At 37.2% G+C, this 27,955-nt stretch overlaps 5 protein-coding genes across 7 annotated transcripts; 3 read left to right on the forward strand and 2 right to left on the reverse strand.

The window, feature by feature from the left end:
* The first annotated feature begins 587 nt into the window (after positions 1 to 587).
* LOC112522138 (kinesin-like protein KIN-10A) lies at positions 588 to 4,122 on the forward strand. The gene is made up of 6 exons (XM_025131216.1): positions 588 to 1,238; positions 1,552 to 1,707; positions 1,779 to 1,886; positions 1,977 to 2,087; positions 2,175 to 3,575; positions 3,660 to 4,122. Exons 1-6 carry the CDS (start codon positions 588 to 590, stop codon positions 3,912 to 3,914), a joined length of 2,682 nt encoding a protein of 893 aa, XP_024986984.1. The 3' UTR covers positions 3,915 to 4,122.
* A 1,605-nt stretch (positions 4,123 to 5,727) lies between these two features.
* On the forward strand, positions 5,728 to 13,019 carry LOC112520689 (gamma-tubulin complex component 5-like). Its single transcript, XM_025129152.1, has 16 exons — positions 5,728 to 5,890; positions 5,972 to 6,238; positions 6,334 to 6,431; positions 7,051 to 7,213; positions 7,300 to 7,410; positions 7,815 to 8,744; positions 8,832 to 8,984; positions 9,073 to 9,172; positions 9,262 to 9,356; positions 11,136 to 11,327; positions 11,409 to 11,465; positions 11,532 to 11,603; positions 11,905 to 12,003; positions 12,141 to 12,272; positions 12,392 to 12,565; positions 12,659 to 13,019. Exons 1-16 carry the CDS (start codon positions 5,786 to 5,788, stop codon positions 12,818 to 12,820), a joined length of 2,910 nt encoding a protein of 969 aa, XP_024984920.1. The 5' UTR covers positions 5,728 to 5,785; the 3' UTR covers positions 12,821 to 13,019.
* A 3,455-nt stretch (positions 13,020 to 16,474) lies between these two features.
* Positions 16,475 to 18,705, forward strand: LOC112520723 (protein IQ-DOMAIN 14-like). Of its 2 annotated transcripts, none has more exons than XM_025129230.1 (7): positions 16,475 to 16,629; positions 16,727 to 16,755; positions 16,852 to 16,932; positions 17,015 to 17,263; positions 17,333 to 17,551; positions 17,766 to 17,897; positions 17,974 to 18,705. In XM_025129230.1, exons 3-7 carry the CDS (start codon positions 16,864 to 16,866, stop codon positions 18,511 to 18,513), a joined length of 1,209 nt encoding a protein of 402 aa, XP_024984998.1. In that variant the 5' UTR covers positions 16,475 to 16,629; positions 16,727 to 16,755; positions 16,852 to 16,863; the 3' UTR covers positions 18,514 to 18,705. The 2 variants fall into 2 exon arrangements, with proteins under 2 accessions (XP_024984998.1, XP_024985001.1); XM_025129233.1 differs by having other exon boundaries at positions 16,475 to 16,621.
* Positions 18,706 to 19,185: 480 nt separating this feature from the next.
* LOC112520726 (shewanella-like protein phosphatase 2) lies at positions 19,186 to 20,638 on the reverse strand. Its single transcript, XM_025129236.1, has one exon. The coding sequence runs from the start codon at positions 20,487 to 20,489 to the stop codon at positions 19,347 to 19,349; it is 1,143 nt and encodes a 380-aa protein (XP_024985004.1). The 5' UTR covers positions 20,490 to 20,638; the 3' UTR covers positions 19,186 to 19,346.
* Positions 20,639 to 20,766: 128 nt separating this feature from the next.
* On the reverse strand, positions 20,767 to 27,737 carry LOC112520725 (cysteine synthase-like). Of its 2 annotated transcripts, none has more exons than XM_025129234.1 (10): positions 27,385 to 27,737; positions 26,439 to 26,548; positions 26,109 to 26,166; positions 24,821 to 25,084; positions 23,949 to 24,086; positions 23,680 to 23,731; positions 23,517 to 23,596; positions 22,021 to 22,080; positions 21,583 to 21,663; positions 20,767 to 21,087 (listed from the first exon to the last, which is right to left on the reverse strand). In XM_025129234.1, the coding sequence occupies exons 1-10, from the start codon at positions 27,601 to 27,603 to the stop codon at positions 20,998 to 21,000; spliced, it is 1,152 nt and encodes a 383-aa protein (XP_024985002.1). In that variant the 5' UTR covers positions 27,604 to 27,737; the 3' UTR covers positions 20,767 to 20,997. The 2 variants fall into 2 exon arrangements, with proteins under 2 accessions (XP_024985002.1, XP_024985003.1); XM_025129235.1 differs by having other exon boundaries at positions 20,786 to 21,087; positions 23,517 to 23,566.
* Positions 27,738 to 27,955: the final 218 nt, after the last annotated feature.

The following is a 27,955-nucleotide window of genomic DNA, read 5'->3' on the forward strand; positions in this document are numbered from 1 at the left end:
CCAAAGATGTGGTTAAATATGACAACATTCAATTCCAATTTATTCAAGATCAAATTCTTTTAACAGATTTCATTCGATCCAAAAACATTAATATATCAAAGATCAAGTTTTCTCAATGTCAAAAACAATTTAATGGAGTCTCATGGAAAGTGTTAATCTTGGGTAGATACAAATATTTATTTGGTTGATTCTTAATTTATGTTATTTTATAATTTGAAGTAACAAATTCCATAGGTTTTCTGTGACTTGTACGTTTCATATACAATCAATCACGGAGCTGTTTGTTTATTTAACAAGAAATTGGTCCAGCTTCAGAAAAGAAAAAAGAAAAAAAGGGTTTTTTTTTTTTTTTTTATATATAGGCGCGCGTGGGTTTTTAATTTTGAGCTGATAAAAATGGCCGTTACAAAGAGTCTGTAACGGCTATATTTCAATTTTAAATCTAAAATTCCCTTTCCTTTTTCTCCTTTCAATTCTCTCTCCATTTCCACTCATCCATCCATCCATCTCTCTCACCCCATTGCAGACTTCTTTCATTCTTTCTCAAGAAAAAAAAAACAAAACAAAACAAAATACAGTCTTCTCCGATGGCTCCTACGCCTTGTGCTAAATCAAACCAAGCTGGTTTGCTCACACCTTCCTCAAAAACCCATATGAAAACACCCCAATCTAAACATCGCCTCAATTTCTCTAACTCCACAAAACCCTCTCCCAACCCTAATTCTGCCGCCCTCCATCAACCTGCTGATCACCCTGTTGAAGTTATTGGCCGGATTCGCGACTACCCTGACCGTAAAGACAAACCTATTTCGGTTCTGCAGGTTAACTCTGACGCACATTCTGTTAGGCTGAGAACTGAAATTGGATATCGAGATTTCACCTTGGATGGGATTTCGTTATCTGAAGATGAAGATCTTGACGGTTTCTATAAGAATTTCGTTCAATCAAGAATTAACGGTGTGAAATTGGGGGATAAATGTACCATAATGATGTATGGGCCGACTGGTTCAGGAAAGAGTCATACTATGTTTGGGTGTGCTAAGCAGCAAGGGATTGTGTACAAGTCTTTAAGGGATATTTTGGGAAATGGAGAGGATGAACAGAAGGTGGGAGTTGGTACATTCGTCCAAGTCAGTGTTCTGGAGATCTACAACGAGGAAATTTATGATCTCTTATCCACCAACACTAGTAATGCTTCTGGATTCAGCATTGGCTGGTCCAGACCCAATGCTTCCAAGGTACAAAATTCCTTCCTTCCTTAATACCCATTATATCCACAGATATTTTATCAGTACCCATTTATATTAGTTAATGAGAGTTGGTTCATTCTTGAAGAATGTTCCTCGGCTAATCAGCCTACGAGTAGTTGACGATTTGCTCTACTTAAAAATACCAATTGATTTTGTTGCATTCTTTCAGATCTATCATTCCTTGAAATCAGGCTTATTCAATTTACAATTCTCTTGTGCAATATAGGGAGATAAACAAAACAACACTTGTCATTTACCATATGAACTCTGTGTGTGTCTGTCTGTCTGTCTTAAATTCTAGGTGAAATTAGAAGTTATGGGGAAAAAGGCAAAGAATGCCACTTTCATCTCTGGAACTGAAGCAGGGAAGATATCAAAAGAGATCCAAAAGGTTGAGAAGCGTAGAATTGTTAAAAGCACATTTTGCAATGAAAGAAGCTCTAGGAGTCACTGCATGGTTTGACACTCTCACAACTTTTCCTTTTGCTTATGATTACCAATATGACTGACTGAATTTAATTTATGCAGATAATTCTTGATGTCCCAACTGTGGGCGGACGGCTAATGCTTGTCGACATGGCTGGTTCTGAAAATATAGAACAAGCTGGTCAAATTGGATTGGAAGCCAAAATGCAGGTAACTATCAACTTCACATTCCCTTTTTAACTCATCATGAAACATTAACCTACCAGTCACTGGAGAAATAAATTGTCCCTTGTCATGCAGACGGGAAAGATTAATCAGGGTAATATAGCATTGAAGAGGGTCGTAGAATCCATCGCCAATGGTGATTCTCATGTACCATTCAGAGATAGCAAGTTAACTATGCTTTTGCAGGTAAATCCTCTCTTGGGGCATATGCTATATATGCATGATATCATCAGCTAATTCTATAATGTCTATATGCATCTTTCTTTTCAACAGGATTCCTTCGAAGATGACAAGTCCAAGATTCTTATGATATTATGTGCGAGCCCAGATCCCAAGGAAATGCACAAGACCATATCAACTTTGGAATATGGTGCAAAAGCCAAATGCATTGTCCGTGGTCCTCATACGCCAATCAAGGACAAAGGTGCAGAAGATTCTGCATCAGATGTCATCTTAGGATCACGGATTGCAGCTATGGATCAGTTCATTTACAAGCTACAAGTGGAGAATAAGATTAGAGAGAAGGAGAAGATTGAAGCTCACAAACAGCTTATGAAAAAAGAAGAAGAGATTGCAGCTCTGAGGGCTAAACTTGAAGAGGCAGAAGAGAAGAAGGCTTTGGCAGGGACAAGCGAGGAAGAGATTAACATCAAGGTTAATGAGCGAACAAACATGTTGAGGAGCGAGTTGGAGAAGAAGATAGAAGAGTGTCAGAAAATGGCTGACCAGGTTGTTGAGATGGAGAGGAGGAAGATGGAAGAGAAGATTTCCCAACAGCAGGAAGAACTAGAAATGCTGAGGCGGCGCTTGGAGGAGATTGAGTCTGAATTGACTCGTTCCAGATGCATAAAAGACAATGAAAATGGAAATAGAAATGTTTCATCGTCTATGGAAGGAAGCAGTTTTGCCAAAAGGCTGATGGGTATATATGCTGATGAGGATCCAGGGATGGAGAAGTCCATGGATTTGGATAAATCATTGGATATGGACATGGGTAAACGTGATCACAAAACTAACAAGTCTAGTATACAGGCCATTCTGGGCTATCCCTTTATGGACAACTTGAAGAATGAAGAATATGATGATGTTTTTGTCCCAAATTCAACAAGTAAAGCATTTTTGAGCACTGTCTTTGAAGAGGACGAAGAGGAGGAAGACAGAGACAAGGCAGTTGATGACGAAGTGCAGAAAGAAGTAATAGAGGAAAAGACGGTGTATTCAGTCAAGAGTCCCAACAATGACTTCAACTTTGATATTGATTCTTTAACACCCTCTCTAGATGCTGAGTGTGGCCAAGATACAACCTCATCTAGGCATTTACGCATCCAAAATATATTTACTCTTTGTGGAAATTACAGAGAGCTTTCTCAACACACGGCCACTCCATTGACTACTGAAAGTCCAGCTGTAGATAAGCCTGAAAACAAGCAGATGGCCCAAGTTGTGTGTGATTCTAATTCAAAGGAGAACTGCAGCCCCTTGAGAAGTTCAAATGATAAGAGTGAATTGGTGGAAGTGGTTGTGAAGTGGGAGGCTGCTTCAATTGAAAATGGTGGGAAAGTAATTACAACTCTGAGGCTTGTAAAAGATGCAACCCTTGCAGACCTGAGGAAGCTGATTGAAATCTATCTTGCTGCTGATAATCAAGCTTTCACCTTTCTTGCACTTGGGGGGGTATGTGTGTGTGTGTTCTTTTTATCATCCACATCTTAGCTTAGTTTCTATTTTAACTTACTTTTAAAACATAAGGATATGCAGGATCCAACAGGCACACCAGTGGCAAAAGAGGAGGAGGCATGGGTGCTGGCAAGCAAACTTCCAACATGCAGCAATAATGGCCAAAAGAGAAGTCAGCACCTAGCTTGCCTACGTTCAGCAAAGAAAGTTGACTTAAATCATATCCCATTCAGCTCTCTGGAAAACAAGCTCCCATTCAGTTCCTTGGAAAACAAGATCCCCTTGACTTTACTGGAAAACAAGTCTGCTGAAAGGCCCTCGTTCTTGATTGTGTGAAAACTTTGTTGGTAGTATTCTATTCGAGTATATAAATCCATGTACTCTCTACTAATGTTTTGGTGGTTTTTAGTTGCGAGATAGATCATAGATGCATTGGATATGATGATGATGATGATGATGATGATGATGATGAAGTCATCTTTCTTTTAAATGATTTCAACACTTATATATTTGGTGCATCCCATCCAAGTCCAATGTCATTCTTAAACAAGACTAGGTGTGGATGTTGATCCAAACAGGGTTTTGTTGGTAGTTGAAGATTGTTTTCTTATCCATATTCTTCCCCAAATGCCTATTCAATTCAACTATCAAAACCCAAAAGGTTGGCTTCTTTAGTTATTTGAATTTTATTCTAACTCATTCCCTTGATTTACTGCTGTTTGTATTTTAAATTACCTCACTATGCATACCAATTTGCAGTTTTGACTTGTCATACTGCGGTTTCAAAACAAATTTTTACTAGATATTCTTATATACAAAATAAACTCCCCACATTTATTTCTCATTCTATAATATATAGACAGACCAACAAGCTTGATAGTTGATAATTACACCACCCAACTTCCAAACCCAAAGTAAGCATATGGTCTTGAATCTAAGCCTTTATCCTTTTGCGATCATAAATCGTGAAACACAACCTTCATTCAAGATTTTACGTCTTTGTTATTTAACTTTTTATTATGAATAAAATACGGCTCATTATGCAAATTTAATTGTATGGATTGTAATGCAAAGTTGTATTAGATGCAACCTGCAAAAATTGCATCGCACCATACTTCCATATTTTTGGTGTGGTTTGCAGCGTTGACTTTGTGAACAAACCTAATTTGATTTATTACTAAAGACAATGAAACTAAATCAACTAGCCGACCCCACAAGGCTCACATCTTTCCCTATCCTTTCGAGTTACTGATGCTTTCCTGAAAATGGTTTAATTTTGAAAAGCGAGGATTAGACCAAAGCTCTATTAGAATTCTCTTAAAATAGTTTAACAATTTTATCAAAGAAAGATGGCAAGCCAACGGTTGGAAATATATAATATACAAAACCACATTGGAGCACATTCCCATCACACGAATATTTACACAGCACTTGCATTCCTTTGTAGGCAAGCCCTGCGACATATTGGCTATGTCTTTCTTTATATTCGGACACCGAATAACATTGACGAATGCCTCCTCACGTTTGATTGTGCCTGGATGAACACGGACAAAACTTACACGTACCACCAATATCCTTCCTTTACATAGTTTTTACTCGATCAAGACAAAAAAACCTAATTAACTGACCATTCGTCTTTGACCATTCACTCTATTATTTGAGATATGAGATAGATTGGACGTATTTGATTTGGTTTTAAGATTTATTTAAGAATAAAAAATAGAACATTTGATTACTTTTAATGTTAAATCCACTTATGAATCAAACAATGTTTGATTCGAGGATTGATCTGATGCATTTCAATACATCTTGTGCATTCAAGAGGGAGATCACTTATTACGCTTATCACCGAAACCTAACCCACGAGATATATTGATTTATTTGGTTTGGTTTGGTTTAAAGATTTATATAAGAAAGGAAAATATTTGGGACCAGTCAGGTTGGGTCGGGTCATAATATAATCCACCAGACCTACCAAACCTACTGGCCTACTGGGTATTGGGTAAAGAGGCTTCGGGCATGGTTCTTATTTCGGGTTTCCAATTTCTTCGCGCTTCTAAGTTCTAACTTTCTCCTACGTCTATGCCAATCCCCGCCAACAGCCGGCAGCCGGAAACATCTATGAATTGTCGGCGATCTATTTCCATTCACAACCAGGTCACAAGTTAGGATTTTTGTTATTATCTTGTTGCCCTTAGACTGAAATAATGGAAATTTCTAAAAGTTTCATCGACAAGATCAACGATGAATTTACTACTGGCTTACATTTCGCATCTCCCTTACCCTCTTCGCGTACAAACGAATTTGATTTGGTATGTCTAATTTCTATTTTGTTTGCACATTCAGTACTGTCATTGTTGATGTTGTTAATTATGCACTTTTTTGGGTTTTAGGTGCGAGGTGTGTTGCAGACACTTCAAGGCTTTTCAAGCTCTTTGTTTTATTGGGACCAGATCGGAAAGGGTTATCGTGCGAGAATGGGGTTATATGTAACTCACCTCTCTCAGACCAGTCTTCGTATGGTTTTAGATCAATTTATGTACTCAGCAACATGCTTAAAATTGGTTGAGATAACGCTAGGTAAGATAGAGGAGGCGTCTGTGAGATCGGCTCCACCTACCTTGAGAGCATTTGCTTGCTCGGCTTCTGCTTGGCTTAGAGTAAGTAATTGCACAATTTGAGGAATTGACTTCACTTTTATGCGCCTGTATTTTATGCATCATCCTTGTCAACAACTGATTTTTGTTTGGAGCAGAAGTTACGCAATATTGCTTTGACAGAGGAAGTAAAGATGAACAACTCTGCCACTGGTACTGTTCCAACCATTTTGGGATTGACAAGTTCTTTAACAAGGTATGTAAAGATAGTTGAGAAGGGTGTACATCATTTATGGTGAATATCTTTGTAATGGGCATGCTACACAGAAATGATTATAATGTTATCAACATCCATTGGAGGTAGAGCCAGTGTCTGCCACAAGACGTGTTTGGTGGAGCATGAAATTTAGGTCAGAAGTTATTATTCGAGCCAACCTAGTTTACCTTTTAATACATGTGAGCTTCTACCCAATTGTAACTATTTATTTCCATGCATAACATTCCTCTCAATGTTAGAACATTTGGATTGGAAACTGCATTTTGTTACGACTTGCATTTGCACATATGTGGCAGATATTGGCATGGATGTGTGGACTTTTGTCATGAATATCCCACAAGAGCACAATCTGCCTTTTTTGCCTTACAGCCACTTGATGCAGAAACATAAGACCAGCTTCCTTCTGGACTGTTATTACATCTTTGATGCCGTCATGTATATGTCTACGGAACTCATTCATGAGTCATAAGTACTATATTAAATCGTGGTGATGGTTTCTGAAATTATGTTATCAGTGTTGTGTTTGGGAAAGGAGAATTTATTACTCAATCCTATTGCTATTGCTTCATTACAAGTCTAATGACAACTTTATGGCTAGCCTTTGTGCTGGAGCTGAATACTTATTGCAGATAGTATATGGTGCCATTCCCAAAGAGTACCTTGAAGGCAAGACTCCTGTCTCATCTGCTGAAATGGCCGTGCACATTCTCAACTATCTTTATGAGAAGCTTAATGATGCTTGCCTTGTGCAAGGTGGCGAGGTGTTGACGCTTTCCCGGTCATTTTGTACACACTTCCTGTTTGTCTTGTTTCATCTGATTTAGGTTACATTTGCTACTATTTTCAGGAAGATTCGTACAGGATGCTTCTTTATGTTTTTGTTGGATGTTTATTGCCATATATTGAGGTTCTTGATTCCTGGATATTTGAGGGTATACTGGATGATCCATTTGAAGAGGTAATCTTCGTTCTTTACTGCTGGGAAGTTATATGCAATTCCAATTGATTTCATCCCCAACCTGCTTATACCTGGTCTATATTTTTGTTTGATAGTATCAAAACTCTTATTCTAATGAATTCTGGTGCATGCGTTATCCTCTAACCATGAAATCCAGGAGGAACATTTTACTCTATGTTCCAAAAAAAAAAAAAAGATTTGTAATCTGTAAGCTACATGATGCCAACCATCTCTAGTTGACATACAACACAACTGTCTATTATCATTGGAAATCATTAAAATATCTTGATCATTGATTAGAGTGTATTTGGGAGCAGTACATTGACCATGAAATCCTCATGGGGAAAAATGATTGCCTTTTGGAAGTTTAAGAGTATTATTTGAAATACTGTCATCTTGTGCAGATGTTCTTTTTTGCCAACAAAGCGATCGCGATTGACGAGGCTGAGTTCTGGGAGAAGAGTTACCTCTTAAGAGCAGTGCAGTATAAGAAACTGGGTGTGGCTCATATCACTAATCAATTTCCCTTAACACAGAAAAAGATGCCAGGAAGAGGAGCGACAGCTGCATCAAAAACAAAGGGGCAAAATGAAAGGGATCTTGTGGTTTGTCCTTTGTTCTTCAAGGACATTGCAAAAGAAATAATTTCGGCTGGAAAGTCGTTGCAGTTGATTCAACATGTTCCTATCACATCGTTAGCGCTACTTGGTAAACATTATGAGAATGAACAGTGCATGACTCAGCTAAGCTTGTCGGAGATATTTTGCTTGTCATTAACTGCTCTTATCGGTCATGGTGATCACATGTCTGAATACTTTTGGCAAAATGGTGATTTTGTCTCTGCAATTGAATCTTATGCGGGAACAGAGAAATTAGAAGGTAATAATAAGAGCATTCAAGGGGTATCATGCTTGGAGAAGATTTGGTATAAGTTTTTGGTTGATGCACTGCCGGCAAAAAGAGAGAGCGAGGATGTCAATCATTTAGTTGATATGAACGAAGAGAGTGTAGAATTAGGTGTTTCATTTGAGCCCCTTGTTAGCTCCTTCTGTCCTGAAAATCCCACTATCACTGTGTGCCAAAAGGTTCTTCAAGCAAATGGAGGTGACTGGAATTCATTAAACTTATCCAAAAACTATATTCTTCCTCCCCTGAATGACGAGGAATTGAGAAAAGCTATATTTGGTGGAAAAAGTAAAGAACTAATGACAGATAAAGGAACAAATTATGCCTGTGGTTTTCCATTTGGCAGTTCTGAAAAGGTTCGCGCTCAACATGACATAAAGGAGGTGGAAGCATTATTTCTATTTCCCACTATTCTTCCATCCTTTAAGGTACAATTTTAGTCTACTAATTGCCTTCTTTTACTTTTTTAATGTAGAAATCTGATGGTTGTGGAACATGTATGTAATATGAAACAGGAGGACCTTATTATGTCGGAGCTTTTACCATTTCAGAAAAATAGCACTCTTCTATCCAAAGTCCTTGGCTGGATTCAAACCGTTGAACCCAAATCTACTCCACTTCCTGTTGTTATTCTGCGGGAATGCCTTACTTTTTACATCAAGAAGCAGGTATATCTGATAAAACTGAGAGACCTTAAACGGCCACTTTGATACATGCATGTATTTACATCAATAATTATATATTTTAATGCTTCAGGTAGATCATATTGGCAACCAGATATTGTCAAAGTTGCTATGTGACTGGAAATTGATGGACGAGTTAGGAGTGTTGAGGGATGTATATTTATTAGGCTCTGGTATTTCCTGTTTACAGCTGTGCTACATTATTGTATATTTCCAATCATATTCAAGAAATATTGAAAGGTTTGTAATATGTTGGAATCAGGTGATCTACTGCAGCATTTCTTGACAGTAGTTTTCAATAAGCTGGACAAAGGAGAATCTTGGGACGACGATTTTGAGCTGAACACGGTGTTACAGGTACAGCCAATAATTTGACTTATTCTAGTGGACTGTAAAAGTCAGTAAAACTATGCCTTTAAGAAGTTTCTGCTTGTTTCTTAAATCATCTTCTCTATGTGTGCTTGTTTATATGTGGGGAACCCTGCCCTCTTGGATGGAAGATACTTTAGTTAGGGGTCGTTTACCAAACACTTACCCAGTAAGTGCTTACCGGTAAAATTTAACACTATTATTTACTTACCGGGTAAGATTTTAGTTCATAAAAACGACATAGTATGCAACAATTTACCCGGTAAGTGCTTACCATGGTAAGAGTTGTCGCCCTCACATACCGGATAAGACTCTTGGTCTTTGTCTCGTTTCTACTGGGTAAGATTCTTGGTTCTTACCATATTCAGCCGGTGAGGAAATGTTACTTGGTAAGCGCTTACCCGGGTAAGCGTTTGGTAAACGGCCCCTTAGTCTTCTCAGATCTCCTTTGAGCAATCAATGATATAGGAAGTCAATCTGGTGATACATCATAGAACCGTTTACGGACATTTCGACCCGCTAGACCCGCCCCATTAGAAAAAGAGGACTTGGACAATCATTCTCGGAAAAATGGGCCAGCATGGGCTGGACCGTTAAAATTAATGGGCGGGCCCAAGTGATGGATAGAAATCCGGACAGGCCTGCCTGGCCCGTTTATATTTTTTATAATTAATGGAATTTTATATAAATTGATACTTTATTACTTATTTTATTAAAAATATTTTAGAATCCCACTTGGTTGGCTATGAGCCAGACTCCTCCATACCGACTGCCACCCAAATATATACTATATATAATATGCCATATAGTACGTCTCAAATTTAGGTCTTGACTCTTCATGACTCATAGTCCCAAAATCTTTAAGTTATATACATTGTTCTGTTTTTACGTATTATTTTAAGTTGGAAAGCTAATTATGTATTTTGAATGGTTTTATATAACTAATGGTTTTATGAAGTTCTGTTTTTTAATGTAAAAATATTTTTAGACCCATTAGCCGGTGGGCAAGCCTGATCCATTATTAGGCCAGGTAAGGCAAGTTATCAAGCCTACAAAAACGGGATTGGGTTTGCTGTATTAGGCCCATGCCCCATTGGACAAAAAATTGTTAGGCCTGGCCCAAGCCCCAAATGTACTACATCAACTTGCATGCCAAAATTATAAATTTTAATTAATTCAATAAATCGAGCATGTTGCTGCAAGATCAAACCGTCAGGTTTATGTAGTTGTCTGTTAAACTTGATTTCTCTATAAAACTTTTGTGAAACTTATGATTTAATTGTAGACCATATCAAAGCATCTATGTTTCAAGGTGTGAGAACTTATTCCATTATCATGTAATAGTATTTCATATGCTTAGCCTATGCACTTTATTGTTATCTTTTACTTCATTAGTTTCTCAGTTTCTTTTAGATTACCTATATTCGCCAATTTAGATTTACCCTTCTTTCACCTCTTAACTCGATGCCATCACCATTGGGGGGGACTTATGAGATCTCCTTTCAAGCCTATAATTTAGAAGCACTTTGAAAACATTTACTGTTAGGTCTATGGCAAGTATAAATATATGATTGTTGTTTGGTGACAGGTGAATGGCAATATATGCATCTTCTAAGATCAATATTTGAGAGTAATCAATATTACCTTCCGAACTTATATATAACTTATAAGCTGTTATTAGATATTATTAGTATAGGATTCGCGTGCCATGTATTCATTTGCTTCTCTAGACTGAGGCAGGCGATGATGCTTACTAAATGACTTCAGGAATCAATTAGAAATTCTGCTGATGGCACAGTACTAAGCTCACCGGATTCCTTAGTTGTTTCTTTAACAAAAACTGATGGTACAAGTAGCAGTGGTCAACAGACTACATCATTTCTGGTCTCGAGTCCCCGTAAAAGTCGTGCACAGGTTTCTGGAATCAATGACCTTGACTCACTTAAATTCACATACAAGGTAATTTAATTTAACTTCCCTTACTATCGTGTATGCATGTCCACCATATATCATTCCAAGATCATGTATAACTTGTTGTAGGTCTCTTGGCCTCTCGAACTTATTGCTAATGCTGAAGCTTTAAAGAAGTACAACCAGGTACTTTTTTCCATTTTGCTTGTTCATGTGTGAATTTGAATTAAATTTGTGTGCATTTCATGGTAGGTGATGAATTTCTTATTGAGGGTCAAGCGTGCGAAATTTGTTCTTGATAAAGCTCGAAGATGGATGTGGAAGGTAGTAGTTATTCTTGTAAATACTCCTTAAAGCATGCTAGTTTTCTTATGGTCCATGATATCTAATTACCCCGCGGGGGGGGGGGGGGGGGGGGGGGGGGGGTTCACTCATGTGGGACGGTATGGAAAGTTTGCTGACACAGCCAAAAGAAAATAGTGTTTAAACTGGTCACAACATTTGTAAGTTGTAGTTTCATATGACTTTACATTGGAATGCCATCTTTTTCTTTTCTGTCTTTCGATGCATGTGAGTGCTCTTGTGGTTTTCTGGTTGAAGGATGCTTTATTACTTATCTTTCCAGGAACGGGGCACAACAACAGTTAACCGCAAGCATAGATGGTTAGTGGAGCAAAAACTTCTTCATTTTGTTGACGCATTTCATCAATATGTTATGGACAGAGTAATAACCCGTACACCTTATTATCTACATGTTTTATATCAAAAAAGATTACATTTCCTTGATGGTATGTGATCATCGATTACCAAGTTGTAACATGAGGTTTTTGAGACCTAAAAATATTGTATATGACAACTTAGGTATACCACAGCGCATGGCGTGAATTATGTGAAGGTATGGCAGCTGCTGGATCTCTTGACGAAGTCATTGAGGTGCACGAGGCATACTTACTGTCAATTCAGCGCCAATGTTTTGTAGTCCCAGACAAGCTGGTCAGTAAGATCTTTCTCTTGGCTTTCTTTCTACCATGCATTGTGTTTTTTTACTCTTCGGAAAGGTATACTACAAGTCAAAAGGAGCAGGGTAAGTGACGGGTTTTATTCGTGCACAGTGGGCATTGATTGCCAGCCGGATCAACAGTATACTTGGACTAGCACTGGACTTCTATTCTGTCCAGCAGACGTTAAGTAGTGGTGGAGCAGTTTCTGCAATCAAAGCTAGATGTGAGAAGGAAGTAGATCGGATTGAGAAACAATTTGATGATTGCATAGCCTTCCTCCTCAGGGTAGCCTTTTTATCCATCCATTGTGTTCACTTTCTTTTGCGTGTTGGTATGTGGCAGGTTCTGGTTCTTAAGATGCTTATGTTTTATGTGCAGGTACTATCTTTTAAGCTTAATGTGGGCCAATTTCCACATTTGGCAGATCTAGTTACCAGAATTAATTACAACAACTTTTACATGTCTGATACTGGAAACGTGATTACTGCTCCTGGCTCTGACTCGATCAACTTTAAGTTGGCTAAGACCATTTCAGTTTGAAGCGTAAATAGAAGACAGAGGGTCACTACTGTATACACCTGAATTCCAACTCTTACACAGAATTGTCATCAAGCCCTCAAGATCTGAAGGTGTCACTTGGGTATGTTTTGATATTTGAATGTATTCATGAAAAATATGGCAATGGCAGTAAGCTAATGCTTTTGTATCATTGATTTTTAACATGTGATGAAATGGTATTTTAAGGAAAGCATAATATTGGTTACTTTTTGCCTGAGCTTGAAAGGAGGATGATTTTGGTTAGTGTTCTCTAGATGTATAAACTGTTGGATAGTAGCAAATAGCAATACAACATATAAAAATCATCCATTAATATATATATATATATATATATATATATATATGAAGCTACAGGACATGATGATCCATATAATATGATCTAAAATACTGTAGGGCAGCATATTACAAATAGGGTAGAAGATTAAGAGACATAAAGAGAGATATTATAAAGTGGAATTGGCTCCTTAAGGAGTTATTTGGAGGAATGGCCTTGGCATGGTGGATCAAGGTTGTTGGGCATGGAAGAACACGACGTTGGGTGGATAGTTGTGTTCACCTCCACCAATAGTATTAGTAGTAGTAGTAGGGCAGCATTGGATGCTGACTCCTTCCTGACAGCAAGGGATGAAAGGAGCTTGCTGTGCATCTGCCACCACTGATATGGCAAAGGCAAACAACAATATCATTATACTTGCTGTTGAACCCCCCATTTTCATAAAGTATGAAAGAGCATGTGGGTGCACTGCTTCTTTTATATTGAAGTAGGAAGGGCGTTGATAACAAAACTTGTATAATTTTGGCTTTGCAGACTGACATAGGTTTAATCGTCGGTTTTGTTTTGTTTTGTTTGCACCTCTTCTAGTTCTTATCTCAGTAGCTAACAAGATTTGGATAATCAACGTGGGGCCAAAATTAGTTGGCAAATACTATAATAACATGAATAGGACTTTTTGATAGTAATCCATGTCCAAAATATAATCTTCCTTTTGTAGTAAGTGCTTGAGAGTTGAGAATGAAATTGAACAACACAAATCTGTATGCAGCTGCTAGCACCAAGGGAGGGAGATGATATACAGATAGCATGCAATAAGATTGATAGAAGACTATGCATGATGCATGGAGCACACTATATATTATAATAAATAATAAATACTATATGAAATTTAATTAGTAAAAGCATTCTCATCGAGATTATATTACAATCGTAACAAACATATATTCTTCGTTAATTGTTTGTAACAGGATGGGTACTCATTGCTTGTTACAAATATTGAAAATTCTTCTATATAACCAACAAACATAGTCAAATAATGATAATAAAAATCGAAATCTATTAGTGCATAGACACACATACTACATACATAGTGAATAGCAATGAATCTGTATATTAATTAAACAGGGAGAAGCTAGCAATAGACATAGTCAAATTAAGCATATGTAGCAGGTAGCTGGTTTGGTCAAGGGCGGAAAGCAGGATTAAGCTCAACATTCAAGTCCATAGCACTCTTGCTTTCCAAGATGGGCAGCAGGTAAGTATTGCAAAAACATGGGTAATTTCATCTTCCCTGCTGCTGCTGCTGCTGATGTTGCAACTTGATGATGCATTTCTAACCATAGCCATCCCGAATATATCAATAACTAATTAAATAAAGTGATCTCATATAATTAAGCTGCATCTTGTTGTATTTATATAGCTAGAGCTAGACAGGTAAGAGAAGAGAGTTGTAACACATTGATAACATCAATGCACTTGACTAGTATTACTGTTAGTAGGCTGCCAAAATAATCATCTATCAATCCAATTGATAAGTACATAGTCAGAAACCGTCTTTTTGATTTATTGCACATATTTATCACTTCATCTCCAACCATTAATTGGGTTTATTGCTCCATTTTACTACTTGGTCACATGTTTGTGGCTATCATGTCTTCAAATCTTTCCTACCTACTTATCTGTGCTTCACATATATGGCATGCACAAAACCAAACTGGAACTAAAAGCTAGTTTGTAGGAATAGAGAGATGGATAGAAATTTAAAGGAGATGAAAAGTTAATAAATTAAGAAAAACAAAGCTTGCTTCAAAGATGCAAGCAAGAATATCGATTCTTAATCGAGGCATAATTAGTAGCTACCATTCTTTCAGATGTTTATAAATCAAAGCTTCAGATTGTTTGGATATTGTGATGCTAGAACTAGGCTCCTGCATTATATTTGTATAATCACATTTTCAGGTCACCATAGACATTGCAATAATGCATTATTCATGATCATGACATTGCAACAGATCTTATTTATTTACACCATATATATATATATATATATATATATATATATATATATATATATATAACACAGTAGAGACTTTACATTTGAATTGATGACAACCTCCAAGCAAAAGGTTGTAAAAAGTTGATTGAAAACAGAATCCAAAGTATTCCAGCAACATCAGAGGGTAGAAAGCACCAACATTCAAGAGATACACATACACATCACAACTGTTGCAACAGCACCCATTTTCTTCACAACTCATGTAACCACATATATATATATATATATATATATATATTTTTTTTTTTGGATAATATAGAAATTACAGCAGTAGTACTTGAATAACATGCAACACAAAATAAATAAAGTCTATATATGTTGATAAAAACATACAAGCAAGCGTTGTGTAAGAATCACACCTTGCCCATTCTTAAAACAATCGTAATGGCTTTTTTCTTGCAAATGAGACAATTCATTAATAATGGGGAGTGGGGAGTGGAGGCTCAATTTTTTCTTATATGCTTTTCCTCCATTCCTAATTTCAAACATACAATTTACTCCTAAATCTTCCATGAAACATTCTTTACAAATGAACCCCACTTTCATCAACAAGAAGAAGCTGACAAGTGACTGGAGAAGCTTCATAAGCATTTTGTTAAGTGAAGATTCTCTTCTTCTTGAGATGAAAACAATCTTTATGTTTGAACAGAAACCGATGATGGCTATTATTAACAACATTCATTTCAAGATATATGATTCACATACATGTGACATGATCAATCATACTACTAACTCCCAATTTACTTACCTACTTCTACTTGCTAGTTGCTTGCTACATATATAAAATAAAATGAAGATTTTAGGGATTTTTGTTCCACGAAATCTTCTCCAAAAGTATGATAGAGAATTAAGTTCTCCAAATTAAAAATGATTACTTATGCAAAAGAAATGATTTTTAAATCGTTGGTTGCTTCAATTTAAATGTTTAATAATATTTTAGGAGTTGTATTAAATAATTTAATTGGTTGTGTAATCGAGAATATGTTGTAATTTTTTTTACTTGTTATTTTGAAAATTTTATTGAAGATGGAAGTAATTAAAGAAGATGGATGAAAGTAATAATAAGGCAGATGTGGTTTTGTTAAATAAAAAAAAAAAAAAGGCTCCTTTCCTTGTTTATAGTTTTAGTTTTAAAGAGGGAAGAATTTTCAAAAAGTTGGGAATTATTTATTATCTGTAAAGGCTCCACCACATAAAAAAGAAAAAAAAAAAAAAAAAAAAGAGGTTTGTGGGGGCCACGTTAACACAGGCACCGCCATGATGATGGATGATACATCACCTTCACCTTCACCTTCACCTTCACCTTCACCTGGGCAGCTCAGCTCATAATCATGAATCATGATGATGCTGCAAACCACTACTTTTCTTTTTTTATCTTGTTAACTGAAAGAATTCCATTCCAGTAGTAAAGTAAACGTTGGTGGAAGGAACAAGGAAACAACACCAGAAAATTGTTTTTGAGTGTCAAACTGCCCAACCATACACACACACACACACACACACAAGATTTCTTTTCCTCTTTCTCTTCTGTATAACAGATTTCCTGTTGCTTTTACAGAAAGGATTCCTCCATAATTCTTGTTTAAGGTAACCCAACCTCCTTCAATCTCCTTTCTCTCTTCAACCTCTAAACTAAAACCCTAGCTACCTTCATCTTCCTGTTTCTGTCTTTTTCTTTCTTAGGGTAATGCTTCTATGGGGAAAAAAGGGACTTGGTTTTCTGCAATCAAGAGACTTTTTACATCCAACTCCAAACTCAATAACGTAAGTAATTCCAAGTTTAACAAGTAAGAATTTGAATTTGAATTTGAATTTGAATTTCATACTACTGCTCTTGTTGTTGCAGGAACCTAAACAAAACAAGGCCAGGTTTAAACATGGATCGTTTTTTCCCCGTTTCAGAGAGCCAAGCAGTATTGAGAAAATCTTGGGGGAAATTGACCAACAACACAACCTTCACCTACTCCAACAATCACAACCACCTTCATCTACTCCAACAATCACTTCTCCTACACTTGTTCATCATGAGATTACAGAACCACCTCTACAACGCCTTTCAGCTACCAGGATCCAGGCTGCCTTTAGAGGCTACATGGTGACATATATATATACACAACTCATCATTCCATTACTCTCTCACCTCATACAATTAAGTAAAATGCAGGCACGGAGGAGCTTCAACTCTAAACCTTTGACAACTGGTCTTCTGAGGCTTCAGGCTCTAGTTAGAGGTCAGCATGTCAAGAGACAGACGGTCAATGCCATGAAGCAGATGCAGCTGTTGGTCAGAGTCCAAACACAAATACAGTCGCGAAGAATCCAAATGTTACAGAACCAACCACTCAAACCCCAACCTAACAAACAACTCAACAACCTACTACCGGTAACCATTTCTTCATAACATATTTTATTTGGATTCCTGAATTAAGTTTTCTGGTCAAGGGTTTCTTGCTTATTTTCGTTATTATTGTGGTAACAATCAATACTCATGTGAAAGGCACAGACAGGTCCCACATTATATTATATATAAATTCTACATAATTAAAACCCGTTTGGTTTTTTTACAACTCGGTGTTAATCTGGAGCATTGGATGTAGTCGTTGGAGATGGGTGATGAATACTGGGATGATAGCTTGATTACCAAAGAGGAAAGAGAAGCAAGGTTGCAGAGAAAAGTCGAGGCAGTGATTAAGAGAGAGAAAGCCATGGCTTATGCATACTCCCACCAGGTACTTTGAACACAATTCATACTTAGTGTTTCAACACAAATCAGCTCTATTGCAAGTAATTCTAATCTTTCTTCAGTTATGGAAAACCACACCAAATTCAGCTCAAAACTCTATCCGATCAGGTGGATACCCCTGGTGGTGGAGCCGCTTAGAACGTCAATTCCCTTGTGATGTAAAGAATAATCAGTTTGCAAGCACACCTTCAAGGGCAACTCCTGTGAGTCCACGTTTGATAAAGAAGCAAAACAACCAATCACCAATGTCATCAAGGTCCATGGTTCCTCCAAGAACAAGACAACGGATGAGATATTCAATGAAGGATGACGACAGCTTGATGAGCTGCCCAGCATTTTCAGTTCCCAACTATATGAGTCCTACGGTTTCAGCCAAAGCAAAAGCAAGACCAACAAGTAATCCCAAGGACAGGATGCCGAGCAGTCCAGGTAGCGAAAGGAGGTTTTCATTTCCACCAACTCCCAACAGCAATGGGTCATTGAATTGGAAGAAAGGGTCTGGTAGCAGTAGGAAGCACAAGTCTCCGGGGTCTATAGGGGAGTTGAGCATGGATTCTGCCATTTCTGTGGAAAGGAGAAAAGCATTTAACAGATTTGTGTAATTTTGTTTTGTGTGCTCACTTATTCTATTTATTGTTATTTTAACACGGCACCCAGCACCTGCACCAGCACCAGCACCAGCACCAGCACAGGTGAATGAATCTATTACTATTTAGTATTACTATTATATATGGTATGATGATGTATTGATGAGAGTGAGAGTGTGGTAATAAAAAAGCATGCAGTTTGGAATATTTTTTTTTGTTTTGTTTTCTATTTGATGCAAATTCCATGTATGCTAGAGTTGTGGTGTTATGTTTGATACATATGTATATGACATGATATAGTCTAATTGATGCATTTCGTTTCTGCTGCAACTTGAAGATGCAATTACGTTTTTACAGTACACAAAATCCTCCATCATCCCTTGATAACTTTGCAATGGCAGTAGTCTTGAGTAAAACAAGTCATCAACCTTTTCTTTTTTAGGCAAAACCAAAAAAAAAAAAAAAATATTACGCTAAATAAGGAACCTTGTTCATGACAAGAATTGAAGATCAAATAACCATTCAATCCCTACCCTTGTCCATGATTCAGAAATTTGATGATGTTGTGTATGCGTGTGTTTCTCTCTCGACAACATGCAAATTCCTAGTCATTTGTTATGACTGCATACCAAGCTAAAAAGCATGGGTTAGATAAATGTTGCCATTGGCTTGTAAAGGAGAAGAAAATTGAAGCGAAATATATGATTGATAGCAGCAACTCGAAATGAAAAACTTGGTGGGAAATTAATTGGGATAAACCACAAATGATTGCTAATGCTATTACTATTACATCTAAAAACAAATGTAATGCAGATTCCCCAAAAACAAATGTAATGCAGGTTCCATACTTAAGCCTCGACTTCCACTTGTTTAGGAATAGGAATAGAGGAATCAATACTTAAAGAATCATGCTTATCATACATCATGATAGGGTTTGATGTTAGGATTCGTACCCCTGAATTCTCAGTAATCTCTAGAACCTCCGCCAAGCCATTTATGCACCCTTTCGACATACCCACATCAATCCTTATAGCTCTGTTATCACAGGCTCCATTTATACCATCTTCTTGAATGGTATGACCCATGATCATCCTCCTTGCACCTGGAATTGTGGAAAGCACGTGTTCAAGCATGGTGCAGTCGCAATCTTTAGCCACCTCGTTGGAAAATATCCTCAACCATACCAGAGAATTCCTCCCTCTAACCAAACTGGAACCCACCCTTGGTTTCAATCCAGTCATCCAATCCCTAACCTCTTCATTGATACGTTCCAACCCATAAACAACATGTTTAGGCAAAACCCCACCATGAACAAACACAGATTCACCAACCACAACTACAGTCAAATTCTTTGACAAAAACCTAGTTGCTATAGGACCTTGAGGCCTCAATGCAGCCACCCGAGATCTGAAACCCTTGACATATTCCTGTTTAACACGCGCAAAACTTGTTGAATGAATTCCATCATACAAATCTTTAGGTTTTTCCAATCCATGACACAAATTCTTGATGTTATTACCAATACAAAACCAATCAGCCCAGTTAGTAAATTCATCGAGCCCAGATGGGGTGACGTACCTGAAATCTGCATCGACGTTCATGATTTCGTGATTGCCGTTCATGGTGATCACATTGCCGCCGGACTTAACAGCCTCTCGTTTCAGTTTCTCGAGCAAGTATAGGATTTTGAGTTCCTGGCCGCCGCGGTCGAGGACGTCGCCAACCTGGACAAGGGTGGAGGAGCCACCGGACCAACGGTCGTTGGAGTCGATGAGGCCGGCAAGACGGAGAGCTTGCTTGGATTTGAGAAGGTCGCCATGGAGGTCACCGATGGCTATTAGGCGATGAGGGGAAGGGAAGGAAGTTTGGAGAAGTGGAGGAGAGGGGGCATCGGGCAAGAAGATACCGGTGACGCAGAAATCAACGAAAGTGTCGACGAATGAAGATACAAGGTTCGGTAGGTTTTTGCAGCTCATATCTGCATCCATCATTTTTGGTTTTGGGTTTGTGTTTGTGTTTCCTCAAGCAACAACACCCATATTCAATTCAACAATGGTATCGGTCTTTCTTATACACATACACATACACAAAAGAAAAAAGTTTATAAAAAATTAAAATAAAATCATAAACCATGGTTGATTGCCACCACATAACATATGATGTTAAATCAGATACACATGATGATAAGTGTTTTCGTATTATTTTCATTTAGACCTTCAACTAATCAGCATATTAAGTAACATGGATTAAATTCTTCCTTTTTTTTACAACAAAAGAAATATAAATTAATAATAATGGAGAATAAAGATAATGTATAAAAACAACAAATAACAAAACGATTTGGTGTCTTGAGGACTATGCCTTATTATAATTGCCAAGTAAGTATCATCATAATTGATGAATCAGAAGACTCACTACTTCCTTCTATCATCTAAACCATTAAATCAATAACCAAAAACACTCTTCTTCTTCTTCTTCTTCTTCTTCTTCTTCCATGACTCAGCTTGCTTGCATTGCCTCACACTCTTCCCGGATTGACTGAAAAAGAATGGTGGATAGATACCGCTCACCAAAGCTAGGGAACACAACCTGCAAAGTTACAATTAAGCATTAATTATCATCCGCAATCGCCCATCTATATTATGCTGGAACACCCATTTGCTTCACCTTCATTGATTTTTAACTCTACAACTTACTTATATTCAACATCCAAACTTGAACATGACTCGACTCAAAATGCAGAGTTTGCCATTTATGTCTTCTAATTATACTGGCAGCAACACAAATGTTGGTGCTATTAGCCTTTATGTATGCACATACCACACATGCATATATATAGACAGAAAGATCGTGTGAGAATAGGAGTTAAAATGAGAAGCGCAAGAAGGGATCCGGACCCTTGATCACATTTAGTCTCACCCCCACCCTTGATCATATATATTAGAATTGTTGAACCAAGGATGGAGATCCCTTCTTACCATTCTCACCATAACCCAACCCCATATCTGTATACGTCTGGGTGTGCATTCATGTATAAACACCTATTATGAAAGTGCATATATGCTAAGACGATGAAATGCATACCGCAATAAGCTTTCCTGCATTCTCCGGTCTCTTTCCAACCTTGATTGCAGCTGCTGCTGCTGCTCCAGAAGATATGCCCACCTTAAAAATTCAATAAAAAATGTCAATGAGCTGCGGAGCAGCATGTATGATATATCATAAATTTAATAGAAATTGTGGACAACACTTCCCTCATGCTACAATTAAATTAATCCACTGTTTTAATAACAATGAGAATTTTAGTTGCTCAGATAATCCAAGCAGACAAAGTTTTGCATAGTGCATACTCTGTTATTCTAGGGACATAGCGATCTGGCGCTATTTGACAATTTAAAACCAAAATGATATAAGATAATATACTTCTCCATATAGAAATAAATGAACTATAATACATAACACAAAAGCCTGGAAACTTCACAAGATATACATGTAAACTTGTTTTTAACAAAAAGCCGTTACCAATAAGCCTTCTTGGAGTGCCAATTGCTTTGCAGTCTCAACAGATTCATCACTTGAAATCTGGAAGTAGAAGTTCAATTAATGTCTGATCAGAACATCTTAGAAAATTATATCGTAATAAGTCGAAAATGTGGCACCTAAACTAAACACATTAAATCCAACACAGGGTAGGGTCTGAGGGTAAGATGCATGCAAGCAGACCTTACCTCTTACCAAGGAGTAGAGATGTTTCCATGCAGACCCAGCTTGCAAAAAGGTTTTATAAAAAAGACTTCACGAATAATTTTTGGGGCAGTCTTGAGACCAAGTGCAGAAAACAAAAGAACAAGTGATACCTAGCTGTCGACTCTCTATCCCTCCTACCCTCTACCTCTCCAACCCCCTCCCCCATCCACATTTGCCACAAGCTCTTACACAAAATGTGCAAACTCAACCACAAGGGTGGTGCCTGATTGGTTTGAGCTTTGGCTCCAAAGGTCAAAAGTACCAGCAGGTCTCAGGTTCAAATCCAAGGAGGAATAAAAATCCCCTTGTGGCCACGGAGGTTCAAATGCGGTGACTCCCGGCTATCTGCAAAGCAGGTGGTCGCCCTGGGATTAGTCGGCTCGCATAGCGGGTTGGATATCCAGGTTAATCAAAAAAAAGTGCAAACTCCTATCTCAGGTCATGTCTTTGGAAATGTCTAAAACTGCCATGTCCAGTCTCACCTGCTCATCCCACATACTCCTCAGTCTGCTCTCCTCACCCCTCCTCCAAAATGTGGCACTCTAAAATGTCAAAATGATGTATTCCAGTTTGAGAAACACAAGTGCAGCTACAAAGCACATGTTGATTTTGTTAATGTACCAACAATCTTCGCCAAGGAGATTTCACCTAGTTAAGCAATTATAGAAGATATATGGGACATTATTCAGCATTCCATGGCAAGCTTAGCTGTCAAAACTGTAGGACTCATGAGTTGTATCTTACAATCCGATCAAATCAAATTATATATGAAGTAAATGATACGAACTCAACACCAAATCCTACCTGATTTTCCTTGGTATTATCAATCACAATATACCCAAATTTCTTACCTATTTGTGTTATTTTATAGACTTCTGCGCAGGGGTGAATAATCCAAATCTTATTAGTCACATGTGTAAAAAGGTTCTTTATTGTACGGTGAAGTTGTAAAGACATCCAATAGACAACGACAACATTCTTCTAAGTGATACAAGTACAATTTTTTGGTTTATAAATCACTACCTCACATTCAAAATTACAAGTTCACCACTAGTAGTAGTTTTAATTGTTTTCTGTTCTATAACTTCACATTGTTTTAATTGAGTTGCCAAGGTGATGTGCAGATAACATACATCATTCCACACCCAAAACTTGTAGCACATTGTCAGTTGGTCCACAACTATACTGGATATAAGCACTGCAAATAAACATCAAAAAGGAATCTCATCTAGCATAAATGGGGTGGTTTGAAGGAGGGACAAAGTTCAGACCTCAATCACTTCGTCAAGCACATCTTGATGCAAGTTCCCTGGTACAAAACCTGCCCCAATCCCTTGAATTTTGTGAGGGCCTGCATTTTTCACATGATAAAAGCTAGAAATAGAAGACATAACTTCAAATCACAAACTGAATAGTTGCTGTTAGGAACCTTACCAGGCTTTCCACCAGACAGAATGTTACTTTCCGTAGGTTCCACACCGATCACCTGATAAGTACGAATTTCACCAGGTAAAAAATAAACCAAGTAAATTATTTCAAAAAAAATCAGCAACCAATTTGAACTTAAGAAAGTATTATATGTGTATGCTACAACTTAATTAATTTAGACTCTAATGCCCCATATACATACACATAATATATAATATGATATAATATAATATTATATAATATATATCAGGTGTCAATTTGGGCCGTGAAGTTACCTTGATATCAGGATTTTGATTCTTGAGGAAACGCCCAACCCCAGAAATAGTTCCACCCGTTCCAATTCCTGCAACAAATATATCCACTTTTCCTTTCGTGTCTTCCCAGATCTCTGGGCCAGTTGTCTCATAATGTACCTGCAGAGAACATCGATGTAAGTCGTACTCTAGAAATGCATGATAAATTGCAAGGAAACACCCAACTGCAATCAAATGAAAACACAACTTATAAAGTTATATAAGATAGCCAACAGTTATAGCACCACATACCATAGCACCTCATAGTAGGTAATCCTCTCATATTAATGACACTAAAAGTATATTTGTTTTAATCAATCCTTAGATGTTTAATCATGCCTGATGGATGAATTCAGGTAAACTGAAACTTCAAGAGAACCAAAAAAAATTAAAGCTTCTAATAAGTCTTAGTATGTTAAAACTAAAATAAACTACAGAAATCACACGTATTGATTGCTTCAGCAGTGAATATGCCTCAAGAAATCAAGACAAGTATTCACAACAGGAATAGCTTAGCAGTTAATATGACTACTAAATTTGCATATAAAAAAATGTTTGCCTGATTGAATGGGCTGTTATGCATCACATATAGCTTTGCAATGTGCAGTCAGCATAGGATGGGATAGATAGAACCATAATTTCCAACCCCCCACGGGTAAAATTTCTGTCTCTAATACTAATGATTGTAACTGATCTGATATATTATACTTTCACCAATAGTTACAAGCCCAACAATGGATTTTCCTACCATGAGAACCTCTTTCCAAAATGATCCACAGGCAGCACATTTGTATGCATAGCAAGTAATCTAATACTCAACAGTTGTCTTTTTAAACAGAAAAGGATGATAGTACCTTTGGGTTCGCAGGATTATCAAATTGTTGAAGCATGTAAGCATGGGGTGTGCTGTTGACTATTTCTTCAGCTTTCTGAACTGCTCCTTTCATGCCCTTCGAGGATTCTGTTAGAACAAGATCAGCTCCAAACGCTTTTAGAAGAACTCTTCTCTCAAGACTCATTGATGCTGGCATTGTCAATATGAGCTTATACCCTTTTGAAGCAGCTATAAATGCAAGTCCGATGCCTGTGTTCCCACTTGTAGGCTCAACCAATATACTCTGGAAACAAGAAAATGAAAAAGGGAGCATTTATTTACTAATTAAAAAGTATTCTCTAAATTCATGGATCTTTTTGTTTAAAAGGATAAACAACTGTAGGGAACAATTATCAAGTCTTGATGACAGTGCATTGGTGAATTAGGTTCAAACAATACATCATTCAAGGTTCTAGATATATTAGGCTACAAAGATGAGAAGAAATAAGACAGCATCTGAACATATTATATCCTAAGTTTGACATCAAAGTGTAGCTATTTTGTAGTTCTAGGCTGTATCTTCCGCAAAATGTGTGTTTGTTTTCTTAAATTCCATGTGGAATTACATCAAATTCCTAGGACATAAATTCAAAAGCTACTCTTCTATAACTACATATACGATATTCTCGCCTTTCAAGAATGCATGTCCCTTTAAATGCTTGGTACACCTATCTACTCGACAACAAACGCAAATCAAATGAAGCCTATCTTAGCTCACTACTCTGCATTGGCTGATGAAAATTATATCCTGATAATTAATTTTTCCAAAATCCAAATATTATGTCAAATTTACATGTCATCACATCCATCGCAATGAGAAGCACCTGATAAGCTGGATAATATTTCATTCATGTATAAGGCTTTGTTAGGTTAAGAAGAAAGATTAAAAAGTGAAATGACATGTAGAACCCCCTCCCACCTCCCAAAGAAACATAAAGAAAAAAAAAACTCTCCCGACCTTAGGTAATTAAGCATGTGAAATATCAGTTTTGCTTCATTACATATGTCGCCCAAACAAAATTATTTGGAACTTTTGGCTCACTCTACATAAGCCCCCTTGAGATAGCCTGTTCATCTCACTGTTATATGTTCGAAGCACAAGGTGCATTCTTTCATAGATGTGTACAGCCTTTTCCACTCGATATATATTTAATAATGTCCTGATCCGTAATGCATCACATAAACCAACATGCAACATTGTTTACCAAATACACATCCATGAGATCCCATCTTCTCATAACAGCAAGGAAGATCAACTATCTTTTTACCTTCCCTGGTGTAATAAGTCCTCTCTCTTCAGCATCAGCTATCATACTGTTTCCTATCCTGAAGTCAAAAAATTAACTGGATATTCAGTACCAGAATATGAATTGCTTTTTCATTAAACAAAGCAATACCTAAAATAATAACCAGATACTTGCATAGCTAATGTGCAGCAGCTAAAGAACCAAAGCCATGATTTAAGAAACCATGACTCAATAAGATATTGCCAGATTGAATACACTGTATTACAGAGCAAACACCCTATTGACTTAATCTAGAGAGAACAATAGAACACATAAATGTTTAAGCACACGGCAGTTTAATCTATTCCTCACCTGTCTTTCACACTACAACATGGCTCCATAATTTCAAGCTTGGCAGCAATATTTGCAACCGAGCCTTTTGCGATGTCATTCAAGTACACCATTGGAGTTTTCCCTATAAGCTGTTTTTTCATAAGAAAGAAGAAAGTTAATACAAGTGACCTTGTACAAGAATAACCAGGTCACTCCACTAGCTATATCATGCATGGTAAGAAATGGCGCACAATTGTGGCTACATGAAATATGGTAGGGCATATGCGTACGAATATGAGTAGACAATCAATCATCCAAACATGTAAATTTAATGTGCGGAGGTGATAGCCTACAACTTGGGAAACACAAGAGTGTGAAACTAATAGGATTTAATACAAGGGTTCGAATGTCAAATAATTAAGGATGATGGTACATTTCTATTATCCCGAGACTAAAAATGCTAGCAATACATGAATGTTTTACAATCAAATCCCTTCAGAATGAGGAGTACCTAACACCTCAAATCCCAATCAAAAAGATTTTAGAATAATTGTCACAAGAAACAATTTCAAATTATCAAAAAGAGTTAACCCCCATTTACAACATAATTTTTCTATCAAGTTCTTCATTGGACATAAATAATTTATTCCTGGCATGTATGTTGTCAAGAGTTGGGGCATAACAGTAGGTCAAAAACTATCAACCGGGAAATCATCAATCGTTACTTAAGAGTAATTGTTAAGAGCTAAATAGTCTGCGGTATATCTATATAAACCAGCATATCAAAATCTAGTAAAAATTTGGCTAAACCCTAAACATGACGTTGCCATTGTAGTTGACCAATTAAGAAATAATAGTTTGACGTAATGAATACACACACCAATCAAACGGGGATGGAGTTGTAGATCTCAATATTTTAATTGGAGACAAGTAGATGATGCGGAAAAGGAAAAAGAAAAAGTTGAAATGATCTAGCGAAGGAGACCTGAGTAACATCGTCTGCGATGTTAAGACCTTCGATTTGAGGTTCTTGTGGTTTGAGAGAAACGGCTTTACAGAAGATTGGGTTACATGAGGAGGAAGAAGGCTTCTTGGGAGCGAGAGAAAAAGAAAGTCCAGGGCGATTGACGAAAGGGATGTCCGGATAGAAGTTGGACTTGGATTTGCAAAGAGGAAACAAGTGTTTGTGGATCAAAGAAGCCATTGCTGCTCTGCAGTCTGCTGTGTGTGCCGATCGATGGCTTATCTTCACGCCGCTTCGGTTATCTGTATGCGATTCTTTTATAAAGGGAGATTTCAGATTTCTATATGGTCTCTCCAGGTCCAGGTCCAGGTCCAGGCTATTAGCTATATCATAAAAATGATCCTTCCAGTTGTAGGAATATATATAAAACGACAAAAACAAATGAGTTTTCTAATCCAATGAAACGGCTGTTTAGATAGAGTCACCTAATATTATTACTTACTCATCAAAACAGTTCTGATTGTTGATAAAAGTATTGTTTTTTTCCAGAAAAAATATAAAGAAAACAAAAAAAATATATATATATATATAT

The sequence above is a fragment of the Cynara cardunculus genome (genome assembly GCF_001531365.2).
Source record: "Cynara cardunculus var. scolymus isolate 2C chromosome LG 11, CcrdV1, whole genome shotgun sequence".
Classification (NCBI taxonomy): domain Eukaryota; kingdom Viridiplantae; phylum Streptophyta; class Magnoliopsida; order Asterales; family Asteraceae; genus Cynara; species Cynara cardunculus.